Source organism: Spermophilus citellus (genome assembly GCF_964194105.1).
Source record: "Spermophilus citellus genome assembly, chromosome: 15".
Taxonomy (NCBI): Eukaryota; Metazoa; Chordata; class Mammalia; order Rodentia; family Sciuridae; genus Spermophilus; species Spermophilus citellus.
Window position 1 is genome coordinate 84,728,770 of NC_138195.1, and position 20,852 is coordinate 84,749,621.

At 46.7% G+C, this 20,852-nt stretch overlaps 1 protein-coding gene across 1 annotated transcript in view; it reads left to right on the top strand.

Annotated features, from left to right (window-relative positions):
- The first annotated feature begins 10,624 nt into the window (after window positions 1-10,624).
- The window catches only part of SLC18A2 (solute carrier family 18 member A2), a 35,970-nt gene continuing 25,742 nt past the window's right edge, over window positions 10,625-20,852 (top strand). Inside the window, exons 1-3 of the mRNA XM_081268871.1 lie at window positions 10,625-10,689; window positions 11,099-11,233; window positions 12,649-13,003. Coding sequence (XP_081124997.1) covers window positions 11,113-11,233; window positions 12,649-13,003 — 476 coding nt within the window. The 5' untranslated portion in view covers window positions 10,625-10,689; window positions 11,099-11,112. The remainder of the gene's footprint in view (window positions 10,690-11,098; window positions 11,234-12,648; window positions 13,004-20,852) is intronic.

Below are 20,852 nucleotides of genomic sequence, written 5' to 3' on the forward strand. Positions count from 1 at the left end.
GCACCTATGAAGGGGAGGCCGGTAGGATGCTGCAAGAGCAGGAGGTGGTCAGTGTGGATGGAGAGGGAAGAGTGACCATTCAAGGGAGACTTGCAGGAAGCCTGTGCTGTGACCAACTTCAACTTTGATGGTGAACTGGAACCATGTGATGACATCTGGTATTTTGCTTTTGGCTGGGCTCCCCTGGCGGAAGGCAGGAAGGACATTCTGGGAAGATGATCAGCCTTAGCACAGACTCACGGTCAGAAAGGAACTGGGATGCGACACGTAGCTGCCGGGGAGGAGGAGGGGGCCCCAGGGGGCCCCGAGGGTTCCACCATCTGAGGCCTCAACAAGAGGAGACAGCAAGTCCTTGTTTGTACTATAAATTGAGTGGGTTTTTGGTCAGATGGTGGGATGTTGGGAAAGGTTTTCCAAGTTAAACCAGGTTGCATAAATAAATAAATAATTCCAGAGGTGACGTTCCGGGTGCGACAGTCATTTACGCAAAGGCTTGGAAACTGAACCAGGCATAGCACATCCCCAGGCCTGCGTGGAGGCTTGTTAGGGCAGAGGTCCCCTGGGAACAAGTGCCCAACAACCGATCCTGTGAGTCACACTCCGATGGCTAATGTACTGCCTAAGTAGCCCGGGAACTTGAGTCACAGTGGCATTTAGAAGTTTATTTTGTTTTTAATTTACTTTTTAGCTGTAGTTGGACACAATATCTTTATTTTATTTATTGTTATGTGGTGCTGAGGATCAAACCCAGGGCCTGGCATGTGCTGGGCGAGCGTTCTACCGCTGAGCCACAACCCCAGCCCCTGCATTTACAACTTTTATTCTGGGCCAGGCAGCCTGAGGCTCTGTGGGCAGCGGTGCCCAGGACTCTGAAGGCCCTGCCCTCACCAGGCAGGGAGGATGCAGACGCCAGACATTAGTAAAATTTTGATTATAACAAGAAGTGCCGGACTGAAAGGGTTAGGGACCTAGCAGTACAGTGCAGGGCCGTGAGCGCAGAAGCAGGGAGACTTCCCTCAGAAGAAGTGCTTTCCCATAAGTCTACCTAAGACTGGGGGGCGGGAGGGGGCTGCCTTGATAAAGGGGAAGAGGGGAGGACCCTGTAGGCAGTAGGAATGGCTGGAGCAAAGACCCCAGGGTGGGAAGGAGCAGAGGAAAGGAATGAGAAGGTAATTCACAGGGAGAAGAGCTTCGCAGGCAGAATGTGAGGAGGCTCTCAGGCCAGAGCACCTTTGGCTGAGATGCCCCAGGGCTCTGGGGTCCGTGAAGCTATGCAAGAGCCCATACAATCATGGGGACTTGATCTTAGACCATAGGACAATGACAGATGTGCAAATTAAGTGGAGAGAATGGTCAGGGCAGGACCAGGCACGCCCTATGGGGCCACATCTTTGGCATTATCCCAAGTGCGAGCCACAGAAGCGTCTTAGACGGAATGGCGTGGCCACTGTGGTACTCTGGAGCCTTCTTGGCTGGTGAGGAGACTGCACTGTGGGACGCCTGGGCAGCCCACAGGGCCATCATTGGGGCCATTGCAATGGTCTAGAGAGTTGAGGATCAGGCATAAAGCTGCCTGGTTCCCCTGCAGCTCTCAATTACTGCAAATGTCCTCAGACAGGTTAGTGATTCTATTAAAGCATCCAAACCTGGAGACCCACATTTTCAGATAATGTGCATGAAGCCAGCTAATTCAGTGATCCAATTATTAAGTTAGAGCATCTATGACTTAATTTCATTGGCCACCAGCAAGGCATCCTTCAAGTTAATTGACATCTGCTTTGCCATTCCCTCTTAAAATCGGAACAATCGATTTGGTTAAATTTCATACAGAAAATGTGCTTTTGCAGTGCCCCATGCAGACCTCAGAAAAGCCTGAGAACAAAGTGCATTCTTTTTTAAAACTGTAGTTTCATTATATGTATGTATGTTAAACAACTATTAAAGTTGGCATCAAGGGGAAAAAAAAAACTAATTAAATGAGACAGATCCTGGTTGAGACCTTCCGGGAACACTTTAAAAGAATTCAAAGTCTGCTACTGTTCAGTGCAAATCAACGTCAATCAAGCCAAGGCGGCTGAGGTTATTATTTTCCATCTTCTATGTCTGATGATTTGTCTGTTCAGGTGTCAGAGCAATTGTTGAGAAAATGATACTTCATTCCTTTGCTTTGATTATGAGATTGTCCGTTTCTTCCTTTAATTCTGTCCAGTTTTCTTCCATATATTCTGAGCCCTATGATTGGTGAATATGTGTGATGACTCATCTTCTGGTGATTAACACTTTTACCATTATGAAGTGTCCTTCTTTATGTCTTGGTTTAAAGTTTTATCTGAAATTGACATAGTCACCTCAGCCTTCTTGTGCTTACAGGTGGCATGTACTGGATTGTTTTAACTTATTTGAGATATATATATATATATATATATATATATATATATATATATATATATATATATATATAGATATATATATATATATATATATATATATATATATATATATATATATATATATAAATTTAAGCAATGTCTGCTAAAGATAGCATAGAGTCAAGACAATTTTTTAATTCATGTTAATTTGTGTGTGTGTGTGTGTGTGTGTTCTAGGGATTGAACCCAGGGCCTTGTGCATGGGAGGCAAGCACTCTATCAACTGAGCTAAAAATTTCTTTTTTTAAAATCTCAGTGTCCTTTACTATTTAATATAATGTTCACATAGCTGGGTCTCAGCTATCATTTTATTTTTGTTTTCTGCTTGGCTCCTGTATTTTTTGTTTATGTTCCTTTTGTTCCACCTTCTACAATAATTTGAATATTTTTTGGAAATCCTTTTAATTAAATTTTTTTTGTTTCTGTCTAGCTATTCTTTGCATTATTTGCACACCAACTGCCTGACAGAGTATATTATACATGCTTAACTTTTCAGAGTCCATTTATAGTTAATAATAGACCACTTCACATAAAATGTAGAAATCTGGCCACATTACAGCCCCATAACCACCCCCATCTTTTAAGTTGTAGTTATTTGGAGTAATATATCTATTCATGCCATAAAGTCCTCAAGACAATGTCATCACTTTGATTTAATTTTATTCATATTTGTTTATTTATTTTTGGTACTAGGGTTTGAATGCAGGCCTTGAGCAGGGTAGGTAAGTACTTTACCACTGAGCTACATCCCCAGCCCTGATTTTAATTTTTTTAAAAATATTTTTTAGTTGTCAATGGACCTTTTATTATTATTATTTATTTACTTATATGCAGTGCTGAGAATTGAACCCAGTGCCTCACACATGCTAGGCAAGCACTCTACCACTGAGCTATCACCCCAGTCCCTAATTTTAATTTTAAATAAAGATGTATAAAGAAAATAGGTGGAAAAAGGTAAAATTCAAAACAAAACAATCTACCCAATAATCTTTGCCTGTAGCCAGCTACTCACCTATCCTGAGGGTCTTCATTCTTTCCTGAGGATCTGGTTTCCATCTACCACCCTTTCCCTTTGGTTGGTCTTGAGACAGAGCAAATCCCTGCCTGTCCCTTCGAGATGTTTTCCCCATGTGGCCTCTGTGTTCAGGACAGCCAACCCTGTAGGGACAGCCTTTGTTAGGTCTTCAGGTCACCAGCCCCTTTAATGGACACATACATCACGGTGGGGGGACCTTATGTTTGGAGAGCTGAGCTGATCGTCTGACTTAGTTCCAAGTGCTTCATGGTCAGTGGCTCTTGCAAGGCCGATTTCTTGGTTTACTTCCTCCTGTTTCCAGACTCCATTCCTGGTTCCCTCCCCACAGGACATGCTCGGGTGCACTTGATCCACAGCCTTGTACAGGAAGGTAACCTCTAAATGTGTATATGTGCTTTTCACACACCCACTTGGATTGTCTCTCTTCCCTCTCCTCCCCCTCCCCTCCCCTCTCCCTCCTCCCCTTCCTTCTCTTCCCCTTCCTCCTCCTCTTCCTCCTCTTCTTCCTTCCCTTTCTCCTCTTTTATTTGTACTCAAAGCATCCTAAACTCACCTGTGGAGGTGTGTGTGATTCACTTCTGTTTTTTTAAAATTTTTTTCGTTGTCAATGGACCTTTATTTTGTTGATTTATACGTGGTGCTGAGAATGGAACCCAGTGCCTCACACAGGCTAGACAAGTGCTCTTTCACTGAGCTACAATCCCAGCCCCAGTGTGTCACTTCTGATGGCTCCCTGGTGCTTCTCAGTGAGCATCTTTCCCTTCACTCACAGCATCCCCCAACCCCTTGGCTCCATCCCCAAGGCCTCCAGTAAATGCCTGAAACCACAGACAGTAAAAAAACCCTGTATTTATGATTTTTTCCTCTCTATACATACTTATGAGGCACAGTAAGAGATCAACAACAATTACTAATGACAAAATAGAACAATTATGACAAGTAACTAATTATAACAAGTAAGTAGTCTCACAAGGTCTTTTTACAGTGTGCACCCTTCTTGTGATGATGGGAGGTGATACTTTAAAGGGAGCTCTTGACAGCTCCTCTTCGGCATATCTGAATTGCAAGATCACTACCCCTGTGCTCTGCAGCTGCAATTAGGTAAAATATGGGTTACGTGAACACAAGCACAGCACGACCACGTCAGCCCATCTGATGGCGGATTTGACTAACAGGCAGGGAGCATGCATCCTGCAGATTTGCTGGACAAAGGGATGATTCATGTCCCCGGCTGGATGGAGAGGCACGGCGCAAGGTTTCATCCTGCTCCTCAGAATGGTGCACCATTTAAAACATATAGGTTGTTTACTTCTGGCATTTTCCATTTCATATGTTCAGACCATGGTTGACCACTGGTAATTGAAACCTGAGAGAGAAAACCCTGGGCAAAGGGGGGACAGCACTACTGATTCCCTAGTGATAGAAACTGAGATTCCTCAACCCTCCACCTCCACAGGCAGCACTGCAGTGACCACCCTTCCCCCTTGGGCTGTGGCAGGGATTTTTCTGAGACCTAGATGGGTGAGACGCTGCAGCCTGGAGGGTCTCTTTTGCCTCAGGAGTGGTCTCAGCCCTGGGCCCTCTCACTTCCTGCCATTCTTTCCTGCTCTGCCCAAGTGTCTCACAGCAGAGAGACCTTCCCTCAAGTCACCCATAAAGCCATCACTAGCACAATGGCTTTGTGTCACCAGGAGGTTAGCAAAGCATTTGGGGAATGCTGCAGTCCCCACAGTCTCTGGATGATGCAAATAAGCCCTGTCCAGATGGAGGCTTCATTTTTCTCTCATTAAAGGACCAGGGACTAAGAGCCAGGCCACACGAACCACTGGAACCTGTGCACAACTGGAGAGGGGTTTGCACCCGGCAGTGTGAACCACCCCTGGTGAGCTAGGGGATCCTGCGGTATGTCCTATGTGTACCCCAGCTCTCCAGGAACAGCTCTGGGTGCACAGGCCTCCATCTTCAGGGAGCCCCTGGGGAGCTTGGGCTGGGACTGAATCCGAGGCTTCAGTGTGCACCAGGTAACACCCTTGCTCCCCAGGGAGCAATTTGATCTGGCTTCCTGGGGTAAAGAAAGACCCAGGGAGGGAGATTGCTGGACCAGAAAGTAGGCACTCACTCCACCAAACCCTGATGGCTCTCCAGAGAGGCTACACAGCCCACTTCTCCAAGAGAAGGGTACCCCTATACTTACCCATCACCAACAAATTTCCTGCCCCAACTTCCTTTTGTTGCCGGTGCTGGAGGTGTAGCACTGGGTCTTGCTGCCATTTTAACTGGCAATTCTGATTGCTCGTGTGTCCAAGTGTCTCTTCATGAGCTCTGTAGTCACTGGGCTCCTGCTTGTTCCTGTCCAGTTCTCTGCGGGTAGCGTACTGTGGGTGGCTGCCTAGGAACCACTGTGTCTCTTCAGGATGGCTCTGTTCACTTCTGTTCTCACCATCCTTTGAATTTCACAGCTTAATTCACAGGGAAAAGTTGGTGTCCCTTGTTCCCTAGTTCTCTGGTGAGGGGCAGCCCCCGAGGTCCCCCTGGAACACCTGCACCTTCCCTGTATTCAGCACTTGCAGTTTCCCAAGAACTGAGAAACCTCACTGAGGGTGCGTGTCGGGCACCGTGTGAGGCTCATCCCATTCCATCTCCAGAACCACTCTCTGAAGGAGGGACTATTACCAGGCTCCCGGGACAGATGAGAAGTCCACCCTCATAAAGGTTAGGCTGCTTGTCTAAGCTCGTAGCGTGTGAAAGTGACCCAGCCAGTATGCTATGTCTGGTTTTCACTCAGATTAGCATCCCTCAAATAAAATCTATTTCAAATAACTGCTGTGTCCCAGGTGGCCACGTGACGTATCATTCCTAAGTAGTGAGACTTAATGATGAGGTCAACTCTGGTGGTACCTTTGTGCCTTCTCAGACCCTAGTGCCTGACAAAGGTGCAAGTTGGTGGAGACAAGGGGCTGGGTGACAGTCCACCAGCCTGGGTGGACAAGGGAACAAACAAATGTGCTCACTGGGCGGCATCCTCAGAGTCTACTGCTCCTGGAGAGGCCTCTTGTGGGGAGAGAAGCAGGAATATGACCTTCCCCTTCCAGCAAGGGCGCCTCTCCTTCTGGTTCCCCAGCTCTGCACTGGAAAGGAAGCCTAACTGGCCACGGCGGTGCTTAATGAGCAAGAACCTCATTAAGGAATGTCAATGATGGCGACCAAAAAGGGTGTTTTGGAATATCAGTGATGAGTGAGCAAAAAGAGTGTCCTCTGTCCTGATACCTGGGGAGACAGATATCCCCAGGCACAATAAGGAACATCCTTTCTCCTGGAGAGAAGGACTCTGGAGAAGGTAATGGTTTCATGACTGCTAAGAAGGGAGGGACCTTCCTAATACTGGGTATGGAGTCCAAAAAAGAATAGCTTCTCCCAGGAAGTGATATAAGGGCTGGTAATGAAGAATGAGGAAACTGTAGCTAGGAAAAGAGGAAGGAAAAGGGTAAAGAAAGTCAAAGGCCCTGAGGCAGAGAGAGATACATGAAGAAGAACCAGTGTGGCTGGAGGGTACTAGAGGAGGCAATGAAGGTCTGAAAGCCCAGGCCAGGCAGGGACTCCCAAGCTGGCCTCTTCACCCTGGATCGCCAGCACACTGGCACACGTGAAGGTTTCTCAAGCTGCTTGAGACTCTCAATTTCCACATATCCTCTATTTCAAACTGATCTGCTGAGGTCAACCCCACATTGGTGGAGCCAGAAAAATGTCCCTTTATCACCTTACCTTTCAAGCATCCTTTTGTCCCTCCTAGAATGCAAAGAAAGGCTCACCTCTCACCCAACCTAACTCTGGCAGTCTTATTGTTACCATCCCTGAGGCATAAAAGCATCCAGGATAATGTTGGTGTCTCTTTAATCAAGCCTCAACAAATTCTCTTCCTACTCATTGAATTAAGTAATGTATTTTAATTAAGTAGTGCAATTTCTCTTTTTATGTTTAATAATCATTTATCAAAGTTCAAATTATATATAGGATACATTGATCTTTTGTGTACCATTCATAATTATCATAATCATACAATCCTCAAGGGAACTGAAAAACTTAGAGCCTTGTGGCCGTAAGAAAAATTTAAAAAGTTAATGCATATTCACATTTGTTGCACTTCATATAACAGATGGGTGGTGAATAAAGAAGTTGTGGGACAGAAAGATTAGAGTGGGATAAAATTCTGTTGGAAGTGGAGTGAAAACATACTTTGAAGGTGCAAAGGACACAATGTAAATTTTTTTGACTGTAAAAGAGAAACTAATTTGTATTTTTAAGCCTAATGTAGTAGTTTTGCATTTTTTATGCTTATATTCTATCAGATACATTTTAAAAAGAGATGTGATAGCTTTTTATGTGAAGGTCTATGTATGCAATATGTCCCAAATTTGTAATAAAAAAAAACCATTCTAAATGCCAACTTAAAAATGTATAAGGCAGGGCTGGGCTTTTGGCTCAGTGGTAGAGCACTTGCCTCGTATGTGTGAGGCACTGAATCTGATCCTCAGCACCACATAAAATAAATAAGTAAAGGTATTTTGTCCATCTATAATTAAACTTTTTTTAATGTATAAGGCAATTTATTCATTTATTTGGCATCAGGAATTGAACCCAGAGGGGCCTAACCACTGAGCCATATTCCCAGCCCTTTTTATTTTTTATTTTGAGACAGGGTATCCCTAAGTCGCTAGGTTGCTGAGGCTAACTTTGAACTTGTAATCCTCCTGCCTCAGCCTCCCAAGTTGTTGGATTACATGTGTGTGCCAGCTTGACTGGCTAGGCATACATATTTAAAAGAAAATTCTTATGGAGAGGGTGTCATAAAAATGTGAAGCCTTTATTATAGGCCATCGTATCCTGGGAGTGGGGCAGAGACCAGTAGGAGGCACATTCCCTGGAGCCATCTTCCTCCAGCTGGCTGGGCTGGAGTTGGGTGTGGCTCCCTGTGTTCCCCATTATGATGTGACTACATGTGACTACCAGATGAAAGCACTCAAGGGCAAGGATTTTGTCTGTTTGGGCCATTTCTGTCTCCCCAGCAGCAACCACAGCGCTGGTACATGGAAAGCACTCAACCTATTGAATGAATGAATGAATGGCCAACATTGACTGGGCTCTCACTGAGAGCCGCCCATTCGTGCCCCTTTAGTTCCCATGACTACCCTGCAGTAGTTCCAATTAGTATCCCCACTTGACAGATGGGGAAACCGAGGCATGAAACAGCTCAGAAGCTGCTCATTCTCAGCAATCAAAGAAGTAGCAGACTGGGACCCAGGCATCCTGGAAAGAATCCTTAGAATGAGGCCTCTCTGTCCCTGGGATGCCTGTGTCTTTGGGTTCTGAAGCTCCAAAGCCAGCACTTAGGGGCACTCCACGAATGTGATCCCTCCACAGCCATCTTAACAGCTCTCTGCCGTCTGCTTTCTCCTCCTACATGGTTTCCCTTCTCCTTCCCTGTTTAATATTTAAGTCACATACATCCTGGGACTTCCTGGAGACCCATGTCACTGACCTACTTACCTATCCAACCATCTTTTTCTCACACATGGGGGAGGGGAGCAATTGGAAGCACAGGGGGTCTCTGGAAGGAAGGAAGGAAGGAGGCGGAGAGCGGAGATGGCCGCAGATCACACTGCTGCTCCGAGCAGACTCCTGCTGTCAGCAGGAGAACATTAATAAAACAAGGTCAGACTCCTCTGCCTGGAGACTATGATAGGATAACACTGATTCTAAGTGGCTTTCCAAGAAAATCTCTCCCATTCCTCTGGCCCAGAAGATAGGCCTCCAAAGTGCTAGCTGTATGTATGGGGGGGGGGAGGGGTCTCTATTTTGTAAAAAGGACTTGGAAATCCAAGGTGAGCTCTTACCCCTTGGTAGGGAGAAGAGCTTGAATTCAGCCACTAACATGCACTGAGTCCCTCTTGCCATTTCTAGCCAGACCCCAGGCACAGCATGGAGGAGTGCCCTTCACCAAAGAAATAGGCAGTGCCTTCTGCCTACAGCCAGGTGATCCTGGTGGCTCTAGAGGTCCAAGCCTGTTGCTCCTACTTTTGAACTCAAGGGCCTGGGATCCTTTCCTCTCCCCACTCCCACTGTGGGCTGACACTGAGAGGCATACTCTTTTCCTATCTCTGTCACTAGCCTGAGGGTTCCCAGGGCTCAGAAGACTCCAAATGGGACGTGCATCAGGCTGCAGAGGTGGGAGAAGGGAGGGAATGGTGGGTTGCAGAAGATAGCTTCCACAGTGTTAGGGTTTGAAATGAGGTGTCCCCCAAAGCTCCTGTATTGATGCAGGAATGTGAGCGGACTGGATTGTGAAAGCTGTACTCTAGTAGTCCATCCTAGTTTGGATGGACTGAGTGGTAACCGTAGGCAGGTGGGGGCATGTCTGGAGGAGATGGGTCACTGGGGTATGTCCTGGAAGGCTGCATCTTACCTGCGGGGCCCTTCCTGCTTTCTCTGCTTCCTGATGCCGCTGTGAACTCATCAGTTCTGCTCCGTGGGGCTGTGACCCCCTGTTTTGCCTCACTTAGGCCCAAAGCAATGGAGTCGGCTGTGTATGCACCGAGACCTCTGGAACCATGAACTCCAAATTAAAATTTCCTCCTCCAAGTTTTGGTCACAGCGATGAAAAAGGTAACCAAAACACTTGGGGTCGTCCCTGGCTTCCAACACCTAAGGCCCCTTTTGATGTCACTTCCCCCACCGCCTTCATCCAGGTACCCCTGGACCATTTCATCCACACTGAGGCTCAGAGAGCCACGAGACCTGTGCAGAGCAGCTCGGGTCACTACTCCGGGCCAGAAGAAAGCACTGACCTCGCCTCCTCACCCTGAGCCCCTGACTCTTCTCCGCGGACCCTGGACCCCTCGCCCCGAGGCTTCTGATCCCCTCCCTCCGCGCCCCTGCTGCTTCACCGGGCCCACCCAGGTTCCCGGGGCTCAGGCACAGGAGGGCTGGCGGCGCCTCGTCGGCCCCTCCCGCGCAGCAAGCGACGACGTGGGGTGGGCGAGGCCGGGGCGCCCCAGTCCCCCGCCCCCGCTTCGCGCCGGCCGTGACGTCAGAGCCGGACCGGGTAAACCGAGCGCGGCGGCCGAGCGCTGGGCGGAGACTGCGACCCCGAGCCGGGGACGGACGGAGCCCACGTCGGCCGGGAGGCGCGGGCGTGAGGAGCCTGCAGGCAGCCGCCAGCGACACGAGGTATGCCAGCCCGGTCTTGTCCCCTGCGTGGCGCGGAGGAGAGAGGGTCGGGGAGAGCAGGGAGGACCCCAAGCCACACGCGGGGGTTCCAGGGACCCCCGGGAAGCGAGGCGCGGAGCTCACGGAGAGCGGTGTCCACGGCGCTCTCCAGCCCGCAGTCGAAGAGGGGAGACCCTCGGGCGCGGCGGGGAGCGGGACAGCCAGAGCCCAGCGGTCCCAGGTCGGTCCCCGACGGCGCTCCGTACGCTCTTGGGGATGCGCTAGCTGCCCGGTGAGCGAGGCTGGGCGCTTGCTGCTGTCGCCAGTCGCCGCGGACGACTCCTCACCCGCCGCTCACAGCCCCGCCAAGTCTGAGCGCTTGGCTGGGGGCTGCCTGGCGCCCCGACCCTCACCGCGTTCGCCCCCGCAGCCGCGACCCGAGCCATGGCCTTGAGCGAGCTGGCACCGCTCCGCTGGCTGCAGGAGAGCCGCCACTCGCGAAAGCTCATCCTGTTCATCGTGTTCCTCGCGCTGCTGCTGGACAACATGCTGCTGACCGTCGTGGGTACGTACCGCCCCGGTGTCCCCCGCCCTCCCGGCACCCTCCTCCGGGGCTCCCTCCTCCTAGGCGCGGTCCCAGAGCTCTGCGCCTGCCAGGGAAAGTTGGAGAACACGCTTTGCAAAAGAAAAAAAGTAAAAAAAAGTTTTTTTTTTTTTTTTTAAAGTCCCTAAAAGACTGCAGTGCCTGGACTTGGAGGAGTTGCGTTTGTGGCTTGGCTTTCCTGGTGGTCAGGTCAAAACTGCGACATCCGATAAGACCCGAAACTTATGTTTCCTCTTGATAATTTCTTGCTTCCTTTTACCCACTTTCACCGCGATGAAAAAAAAGATTTCTATTAAAGAGGAGCAGTTTCCCGAGTTCAAAATAATGCGTTCAAATAATTATGCTTCGAGAAAAGGTGGGCTAATTATTTGTTGTGATCCTTCCTTAAATAAAGGAAATGACGTTTAAATGTATCAGTGGATGATTTGAGATGGAAGCATCTCAGCACGCAGTATAAGAGCAATTGCAACAATTCCTTTTCCTATAGTGGATTTTTGAAAAACTAAATACTTATTACTTAATTAGCCTCGTTAACAGAAGAGTGTTTGGCATGTTTCCCCTTAATATCCTAATTTGCAGCAAATAAAAAAAAAAAAACTGTTTTCATTCTAACTCTTAAGTGCTGGGTCATTTCCTCTCTCCCCATTTTCAAGTTCTCTCATGACAGTTCTCTGGGCCTCAGGTTTTCAGCTCAGGAGCATCCTAGCTCATGCCAGTTCAGGAGCAGTTTGCCTTTGTCTTGAATGCTTTGTTTCATACACACCCAAGCTTCTGTTGTATCACACAGTTTTCTTTTCCTTTGTGAAAGTCTACAGAATTCTTAAATCTTACGGGTTGTATAGGAAATTGCAGATTCCCACTCACAGAATGATGAAATCGGTCTGTTGCAGAATTTCCAATTTATTGCTTCCTGCAGGTTTATCTTTTTCTAAGATGTGTAGATGTGTCATGAAATTTAGATTCCTGTTTCCTTGCTTCATTCATTTACAAATCTTTTGAGCCTCTCAGAGAAGCACTGGTTGATTCCAGATCAGCAATGACTTGACTTCAGCCCAAATTTTGCTTTTTTAAAACTTTTTTTTTCTGATGGAAAGCCATAATGAGAAACCCCACAAATGACAAAAACATTTGGGGCCAGTCACTTTGGCACAGCAGCTGCCCCTGAGAATAGACAGAACTCCCAGGGTGTCTTGGGGCTTTGCTCTCTCTAGTGGACCGAGCAATGTGAGATTGTTCCAGCATGGTGGTCCTGCTTCTGGAGTAGATATGTCCCTTCACTGGGTCTCATTTGGCTTTTGAGTAAACCATAGTTTTGCTGGCTTTTGTCTGAGGGAGGGTTTGGGGGTGGTCATCGCCTTGTTCTGCTCTTGTCCCAGTCCCCATCATCCCTAGTTACTTATACAGCATTAAGCATGAGAAAAATGCAACTGAAATCCAGACTGCCAGGCCTGCGCTCACAGCCTCCACCTCAGGAAGCTTCCAGAGCATCTTCTCCTATTATGACAACTCTACCATGGTCACTGGTAATGCTACTGGAAACCTCCATGGGGAACAGCTGCATAGAGCTGCTACCACACAGCACATGGTGACCAACAAGTCCTCTGCCCCCTCTGACTGTCCCAGTGAAGACAAAGACCTTCTCAATGAAAATGTGCAAGTCGGTCTGCTGTTTGCCTCCAAAGCCACCGTCCAGCTCCTCACTAACCCTTTCGTAGGGCTGCTGACCAACAGGTAGGTGATGTGATGCTAGCCAAAGGGTTTATGTTTTTATCAATCCATATGTATTTCCCTGCGCCTTTCTGATTATTCAATTGTCCATATCTCAGGAATCAGTAGCGTGTGAGCTGGGGAAAACCCAGTCTCCTTACTCTTACGTCTCTGTCCTCAGTTAACCATGACTTCCCGTTTGTTCCCTCTTCCCTCCTGTTGTTCAAAGAGTATGAAAATAGTACAGAAGACAGATCAAAGAGAACAAAACAGTGGTTCTTTATAAATGCCGAATTTCTTAATTACATTTGTTGTAATTGCCCTTGGTGGCAAGAACTCTGCGGTCAGGTCACCATGGCTGTCATTAGATCCTATATGCTCTGTGACTATCTCTTGTCTTCTGCCTCTGGTCAAGCACCTGCTTGTTGAAAGCTGAGGTGGCAAAGGACCTAGTAGCTGCCTAAGTGAGGAGTGTGGGGAAAGTCTAGTGCATGGACCTAACTCTAAACTGATACCCAGGTCCTGGGCCCCACTCTGCTCATTTCTGAGCTGTTTCCACAAGCACAAAGAAAATTGAGGCTGTATTGTCTGGAGAATCCAAGCTGCCCGCACTAGCTTTATAAGAACATAGTGTTCTGATGGTTTTGGCCCTGCATTATTTGGAATAATGTTCACTTCTCCATTGTTGGTGGCCATCCAGTGAGTATTTTTGGTTCTACACCTGAGACAGCCCAGTTCTACCTGGCACTTGGGGTGCTCATAGCACAGGACATGGGGATCCTCACCAAAGGTATCAGCTTCAAGAAGTGGGAGCAGTTGGGGTTAGGTTATCACATGAACAAGTAGCCCCAGAGGCAGAAATTCAAAAATGGCAGGGAAGAGAGTGCCCAGAATCTTACCTTCCAGCCAGTGCCAGAGCTATGAAGAGATAAAGACTATAGAGGGAGGAAGGGTGAACTAAGGGGACAGGGCTGAGGAGAAAGGCTCCTAGGTGAGGCTGTGAGGCCTCAAGTGCCAGGCCAGAAGTGGGAGGCAGTTGGGAGCCATCTGAGATTCCAGAACCAAACTGAAGAGCCAGTGAACCAAGCCTTGGGGAGGTGGGGAGGAGCAGGAGTGGCTGCATAATTTGTGGTCCCAGTGCAAAATGAAAATGCAGGCCCCTTGTTCAAATGCTGTGAAGCCTTTCAAGATGGCAGTGACAGGGCACTGAGCCACACAGAGGCCCTTCTGAGAGTGGGGCCCTGTGCTTCTGTGGACCTGGAGTGGTGGCAGGGGCTCAGAGAAGGTATGGCAGATCTCGTCCTCTTCCAGTACTAGCTGTCCTTGGACACTTGGGGTGGCTGCTTGGAGCTCACAGTGAAGTGCACAGGAGCACATTTCCAACTGCAGTTTAATTTCTAGACTGAGTAATGCTGCTGAATCCATGTTAACCATCCCAGGCCATGGCCAGCCCTCCCTTCTGCAGAGCAGGATGAGATAGCTGCCACAGACCATACTCAGTTAGCCCTGGATGGGCTGACTGTGAAGCACCATTATGGAGGTGACATTCTGCTGTTCCTCTGTTCTCCAGGAAAACCAAACACACCTCAGGAGTTGCAGAATTATTTTCTTTCTTTTTTTTTCAAGACTAAGAGTGCTTCTTAAAATACATCTGGCATAATTACAGAAAAACTGCTCAGGGTTTTGTATCCCAGTGGAACAAACAGCTCAAATACTATATGTGAAAATTGAGGATGTTATTGTGGCAATGTTTTGCCAGTCTCATGGGTGGAAATGTTACTAACCCTGGATGTAATACTTGGAAATGCCCTGAAATGATGTCAGTATTCTAATCTTTCAGATGTAAATGGCAAATGAAAAGCCTTTTAAGAATCCCCATTTTGTTTTTAAGATGCTTTTGTTTTTAAGATGCTTTTTGTTTTTAAGAATCCCCATTTTGTTTTTAAGATGCCAGGAGGAACAAACTTGTTTATAATCTGTGAGGCCTTTCCACTAGTAAATGCTGCAAGTTCTTTACATTTGCTTTTTTTTTTTTTTTTTTTTTTTAAAGAGAGAGTGAGAGAGGAGAGAGAGAGAGAGAGAGAGAGAGAGAGAGAGAGGGAGAATTTTTAATATTTATTTTTTAGATCTCGGCGGACACAACATCTTTGTTGGTATGTGGTGCTGAGGATCGAACCCGGGCCGCACGCATGCTAGGCGAGCGCGCTACCGCTTGAGCCACATCCCCAGCCCGCTGCAAGTTCTTTGAGGTTGCAGCCAGCTAAGGTTTATATTTGGGGCTACAAAAAGTTGACCTCCAAGAGAATACTAATTTTGTCTTGTGACTTGTAAAATTTAGTTTATCCTTTTTTTTAAAAAAAGTATTTTTTAGTTGTAGTTGTCAATACTTCTATTTTATTTATTTATTTTTATATGGTGCTACAGATTGAACCAGTGCTTCACACATGCTAGGCAAGCACTCTGCCACTGAGCTATAGCCCCTGCCCAAATTTAATCATTCTTGTAGTAGGTGATCCTACTTTAGAAATCCACTTTAGAAATCATTGAGAGAAAAATTGTAACCCTTAACTAGTTTCCCCATTACCAAGCAAATGGAAAACCATCACTAGTATCCAGTGCTGCCTGTAATGTAGAAATTCAAACAAATTTTATATTGATGTAGGCAAAACAATTGAGTCAATTCCATCATCTCTTCAAAATGACTGTGGTACTCTCTAAGCCCAGTAGATGTAAATTTGGGGACTTACGGTTTCTCTAGGCACTCCCAGACTCTGCTTCCCTCACAGTTTAGATGGAAACTAACACCAAAAAGACAAATACATTCCATTTGCACAGAAAGAACAAAGGGACAGGTCCCTCTGTCCTTGTGAGCCATTGCAGACAGTCTTTTGATGTAATTTGGGCCAGTCTCATCCTCAATTACCAAGAGGAGGTATGACTCACGTTTTCTGTGTAGTTGGTAGGCACGTGTGTTTACAACAGCATTCTAAAGTTGGTGAGTGTTTTTGATTAAAAGAGGAGCAAAAACCATTATGCGTAACTTATGTTTTTAGTGAAATAAACAAGTGTGCTTACACAGTATTTTAAGATCGGCTCCTGTATTCCTGGAGAAATTAGTGAGAAATTAAAACCATTACGTGGGAACTTGCAGAGACTTTCATAAAAGCTTTTGGGCCAGTCCCAGGTTTAATGGGCAAAGGAGCTTGTAGAACAGGAGGAGAAATGTTATGGGAGTCCTGGGCCTGACTGAGCCTTGACTTCAGGGGCCCCAACAAACCAGGACTGGCCACTCCTTGCAACAGAAAAGGTCACAGTGAAAGTCAGGAAAGGAGCATTGACCAATATGGCCATGTTGGAAAGGTAAGATGAGACCCAGCATCTCAGCCCTGTCTTTGGGTGCTGACGGGAGCTTCATGTTTAAATACAGAAAAAATTGGGGCAGGGGCCAGAGGTCTGCATAATTAGGTCGTCTTGGCCAAACAGTGGTCTGGTTGTTCAGTTCTGGTTCTGTGAGGTTGCTCTAGAAAAGTCCTTATTGCTTGAGGGGGCAATTTTCACTTGTTCCCCAGGGTGTTTGTCTCTCAAAACCATGATCCTGGCAGAGGGTAGTGACTGGAAACTTCTAGGCATGACTCCTGCAGTCTGAGATGGGGTGTTGTGAATCTTACTTCTGTCTTGAAGGGGGAGCAAGAGAGATTAGGTAAATATATTTCTGGTAAACCTTGTATTAATATTTAGATGAACACTCTTTACATGGTCACTGTGACTGCATGCAGAACTGAGCGGGACCTGACCCAAAGTTTAAGGTAATAAAGGAGACAAACAAAATAAAACTAGAGACACCAAGCTCTAGCCTGCTTTTACTTACCGTGGTTGGGCACCTGCAGGCTTGAGTAGGGAGCCACTGCTTTTAGTAAAGGTGGACTCTCAGTCTCTGTGAGGAAAGCCTTTGCCCTCAGCCACAGTAGGGCTATAATCTGTGCACTGTCCGTTTCAAGGCTCTGTTCTCCCCACTCCTGTTCTTTGTACCTGCTTACAGTTATACAGCTTGTACTTTTAGCTACTGAAAACAAATAATACAGGTTAAAAAAAAATCTGTCATTCTTGCATTTTCTTGGGCCCTTTCTGGTTGTACCATGCTAAATAGGTAAAGGTATAGAGAGATTTAATCAGCGGCCAGAGAATTTGGAAAAAAAAAAATCAGCCTAATTTTTTTGGACCTGGACTTTTTCTGGCTCCAGCTCCTGATGTGAGCTGGCCCAGCTTTGTAAATCCCCCAAAACTCAAGGAGCTGCTTAGTCAGACAGACTGGTAGGAGCCACGACTCTTTGAAGCCCCTGGCTTTAATTTAAGGGGGGCCCATTCTGAGATGAGACATCCAGCTCCACATAGGCCCCAGCCCAACCCTGTATTCATGGTCATGATGGTGCCACCTTAGTGGCTTTTGTCAGATGATACAAGAAGGTGGACAGCTTGTCTGTTGTTTTTAGTGTTAGGGTAAGTCTCTGGCCTAAGTCTGAAAACACAAAGTAGCCATCTTAGGAAGTGTTTAAGTGTATGTTTGGCAGTAATCTGATACAAATTATTCTTTCGTTGACTCTTCGGTTACTATATTTCCACTGAAAATATGTGACCACATAAGGAACAAAGGGCATTTGATTTTGTCATATGTCATTGTCAAGTATCTAGCAGCACTTTTTAATGCCTGAGCCTGCTCTGCTCGACTCAATTTCCATCTTGGAGGTTCGTGTGACTTATTTTACAATTCTAGTTGAACTATTCATTTCAGAGTTGTGGTCATGAATAACAGGAGGTAGCAAAATTATACTAGTGACACCTCTCATCATTTGGCCCAGTAAGTGGATTTTAAGCTTATGTGTACATAAAAGGAACGCTCACAGACAATGTGAAAACAAGTTTCCCTTTCCCCTGCCATAATTCAGGCAAAGATGTGGCTCCTTTTTCTCTTTTTTCTTTTTTGGTGCTGGAATTTGATCCTGGGGCCTCATTCATGCTAGCTTGTCCTCTATTACTGAGCTACCCCCAGCTCAGGGTGTGGCATCCTGGTCTGCCCTTACCTAGTGTAAAGTTTAAATAGTAGTTGCAGCTTTAGAACCAAAAGATATTCCAAACCTTCCAGCCAGCTGGGGAAGGAGTTAACGGCATTGCTGGGGCTGTCTCCCTTGGCTTCCTCCTTAGCCGTCATTGTCTGGGTGGTCTGTTTTTTATCAAGCCAGAGTCAGTGGCTTAATTTATTTCCATAGTTACCTAGTCCAGTTGAAAGCAGTTATTTTTCCATACAAATCTTAGCTAACATCTGAATGACAAGGAGGAAGCTAGCTACAGGGCATGAAATCTCTCTGAAATCTACTGGGGTTATTATTTTCTCTCTCTCTCTCTGTCTCTCTCTCTCTCTCAGCTTCAGCCAGTTACTCTAAAGTGGGCTTTGCAAGAATCATCAGTGACCTATTCAGCTTCTCTGTGAACAGGGGAACCGGCTGTTCTGGACAGGGATCTCCCACTCCAGATGTTGTGGGATGGTAGAAGCACAGTATGACAGAGTCTTCGCTTTGAAATCAGAATAAACTGCAGTGGTATTAGAGCAGTTCTCATGGGATCAAAGATTGCAGTTGAGCTGGTGTCGGGAACAGGGCCCACCTCAGGAAGGGCAGTAATTCGTGGGCCACATAAATACCTGCTTACATCTTCTATCTGCAGAAGACCTGCAAACCTCAGGGCTACACCTGAGGATTTTGTTTCATTTAATAAATGATTGACAAACTTCCTATTATATCCAAGAAAATCTGAAATATCATCCTGTTCCTTGACATTCACTTCCTGTTCCACCTTTTAGGAGTGGTCTGAGATAATTAAAAGGGAGCAGATCCCTTTGTCTTATCTGGTGATGGTTCACCCTGCTGGGTCCTTACTTTGTGTCCTTCCTTTTATCATTTCCCAAAGTAGAAGAAACTGTGCTCTTTGCAAGCTAAGAATAGTCTACCTTAGCCTCTCTGGCAAAGAGAAACTACTTATTAGCATTTGAGAATAAATATCATTTGTCAGTGGCCATTAAGGGACATATGGGTTTCTCTACTGACTAGGTCTGTGTAATTAGCCTAACTTTTATTGTTTTCACATATTTTCCTAGGATTCAATATGTGATTTTTAATCTTCCTCAAATTGGGTTAACTGCTCCCTGAGGCTTTATAGAGGATGACCGTGGGCTGGCATGACTCACGGGGAGATGATGGACATTTGGTTAAACGTTGGCTGAATCAGATCTAGCTCTGCTGGTAATACGTTATTTGAGATGGCCTTGAATCCAGATAAGAGGCCAACTCAGATGGTTATGACTAACATCAAATGAGCTTCTGTCTATTTGTAGACATTGTAAGGAAAGACAAAGGGCTTTGTGTTCTGCCCACTACACAGTGACCCAAGGGTATGGACAACCCTCTTTCTGATGTGAGTGTGCAATTTTTGGGCTGGAGGAGTTTGAGGTTGGAGACCCAGCAGCCACCTGTTGGGTCTTATTTGCCTTGGGGCTGCATATCAGGTAAAGATGCTGCCAGGCACTGGCCATTGGGCAGCCCTGTCAATGGCTTTACTAGTACTGAAGGTGCTACAGCTGTGTGTCTGGCAGGAAGGTAGCTTTTGGCTTGCTCTCTGCTTTCGGGTGAGCCACTCCATCTCACTGAAGACCACAAAGGCTATAAATTGGCCAGCTAGGGTGTTTCCACCCAGCTCTGCATTCAGTTATTCCATACATGCTTTGCTAAAACCCAGAGAAATTTTAAATGGACAGTATTTCAGTGTTTATAAAGCAAATGCAGCCTGAGGCTTGGTGAGAAGACCCGTGTGTGAGCACACAGCCCTGTGGACTTTGATGAGATTGTGCACCTCCATCCCAAGTATCACTGGGAATGTCCGTCCCTGGGACTAGGGTACCCACATGTATGCCAGCAGGACCTGGCCCACATTAGATACTCACAGTATACCTGCCACCTGACTTTGGGGCAGGTTACTTACCTTTCTGGAACCCTAGTGCTGGCTGCTGAAAAGCAAGCATAAAGGCCAAAGGAACTGCAGGATCCCCAGGCCATCTGCCTTCACAATGCAGTCACAGAGTGTCCTAGCCTCCTGGGAAGAACATGGCTCCGTGGCTTCCAGCCAACCCCAGCTATGTCCTGTCATGGGACCTCAGCTGCTGGCCATGGTAGACTGGTTGTGGTATCACTGGTGGTTTGGGGCCACAGATGAGTTGTTGAATTTTCTTGAGTTCTGACCTGAAACCATTCAGAACTTTTGCCTGCAGTCTGCAAAGGGACCGGAAATGTCTTTTGTGGCCACAGGGCTCCACGTTAAGGCTTTATTAATAACCAAAGCTAAGACCTGGTGAAGGGAGGTAAACCCCTAATTCCAGTGGCTTTGACACACATGTCAGGCACTTCAACTACTGGGTTTCCCAAATGTATGTTGAAAGGGGTGAGAGGCCTGTTTTTATTCCAGGGGAGCCACGAACATTGTGAGCTGTCTATTCTTTCATAAGATGTGTCACAGTTTCTGAAAATAAACTGCCTGTGAGCTCTTGCTGAGCCTCTTGAACTTTGCCTTGTTCAGTGCCCATCAATGCCTTGTAAGACCCCAGTGGGGTTTCTTTGGTCCATATGAATAAGGAGCACAGAGCACTCGGCTGGGGCGGCTGAGATGAGAGAAGCTGCCCTTGATGGCCCTGTGAACTGTGGCTCAGGATCCCCGTGTCTCTCCTATTCACCTGATTGCTTGGAGCCCCCTTTGTGAATTATGAGCTCATCTCAGTTCACATCGGGGAATCTTTTCCGGGAGGGGGACTGAACTGACTGAGAATCTGTTA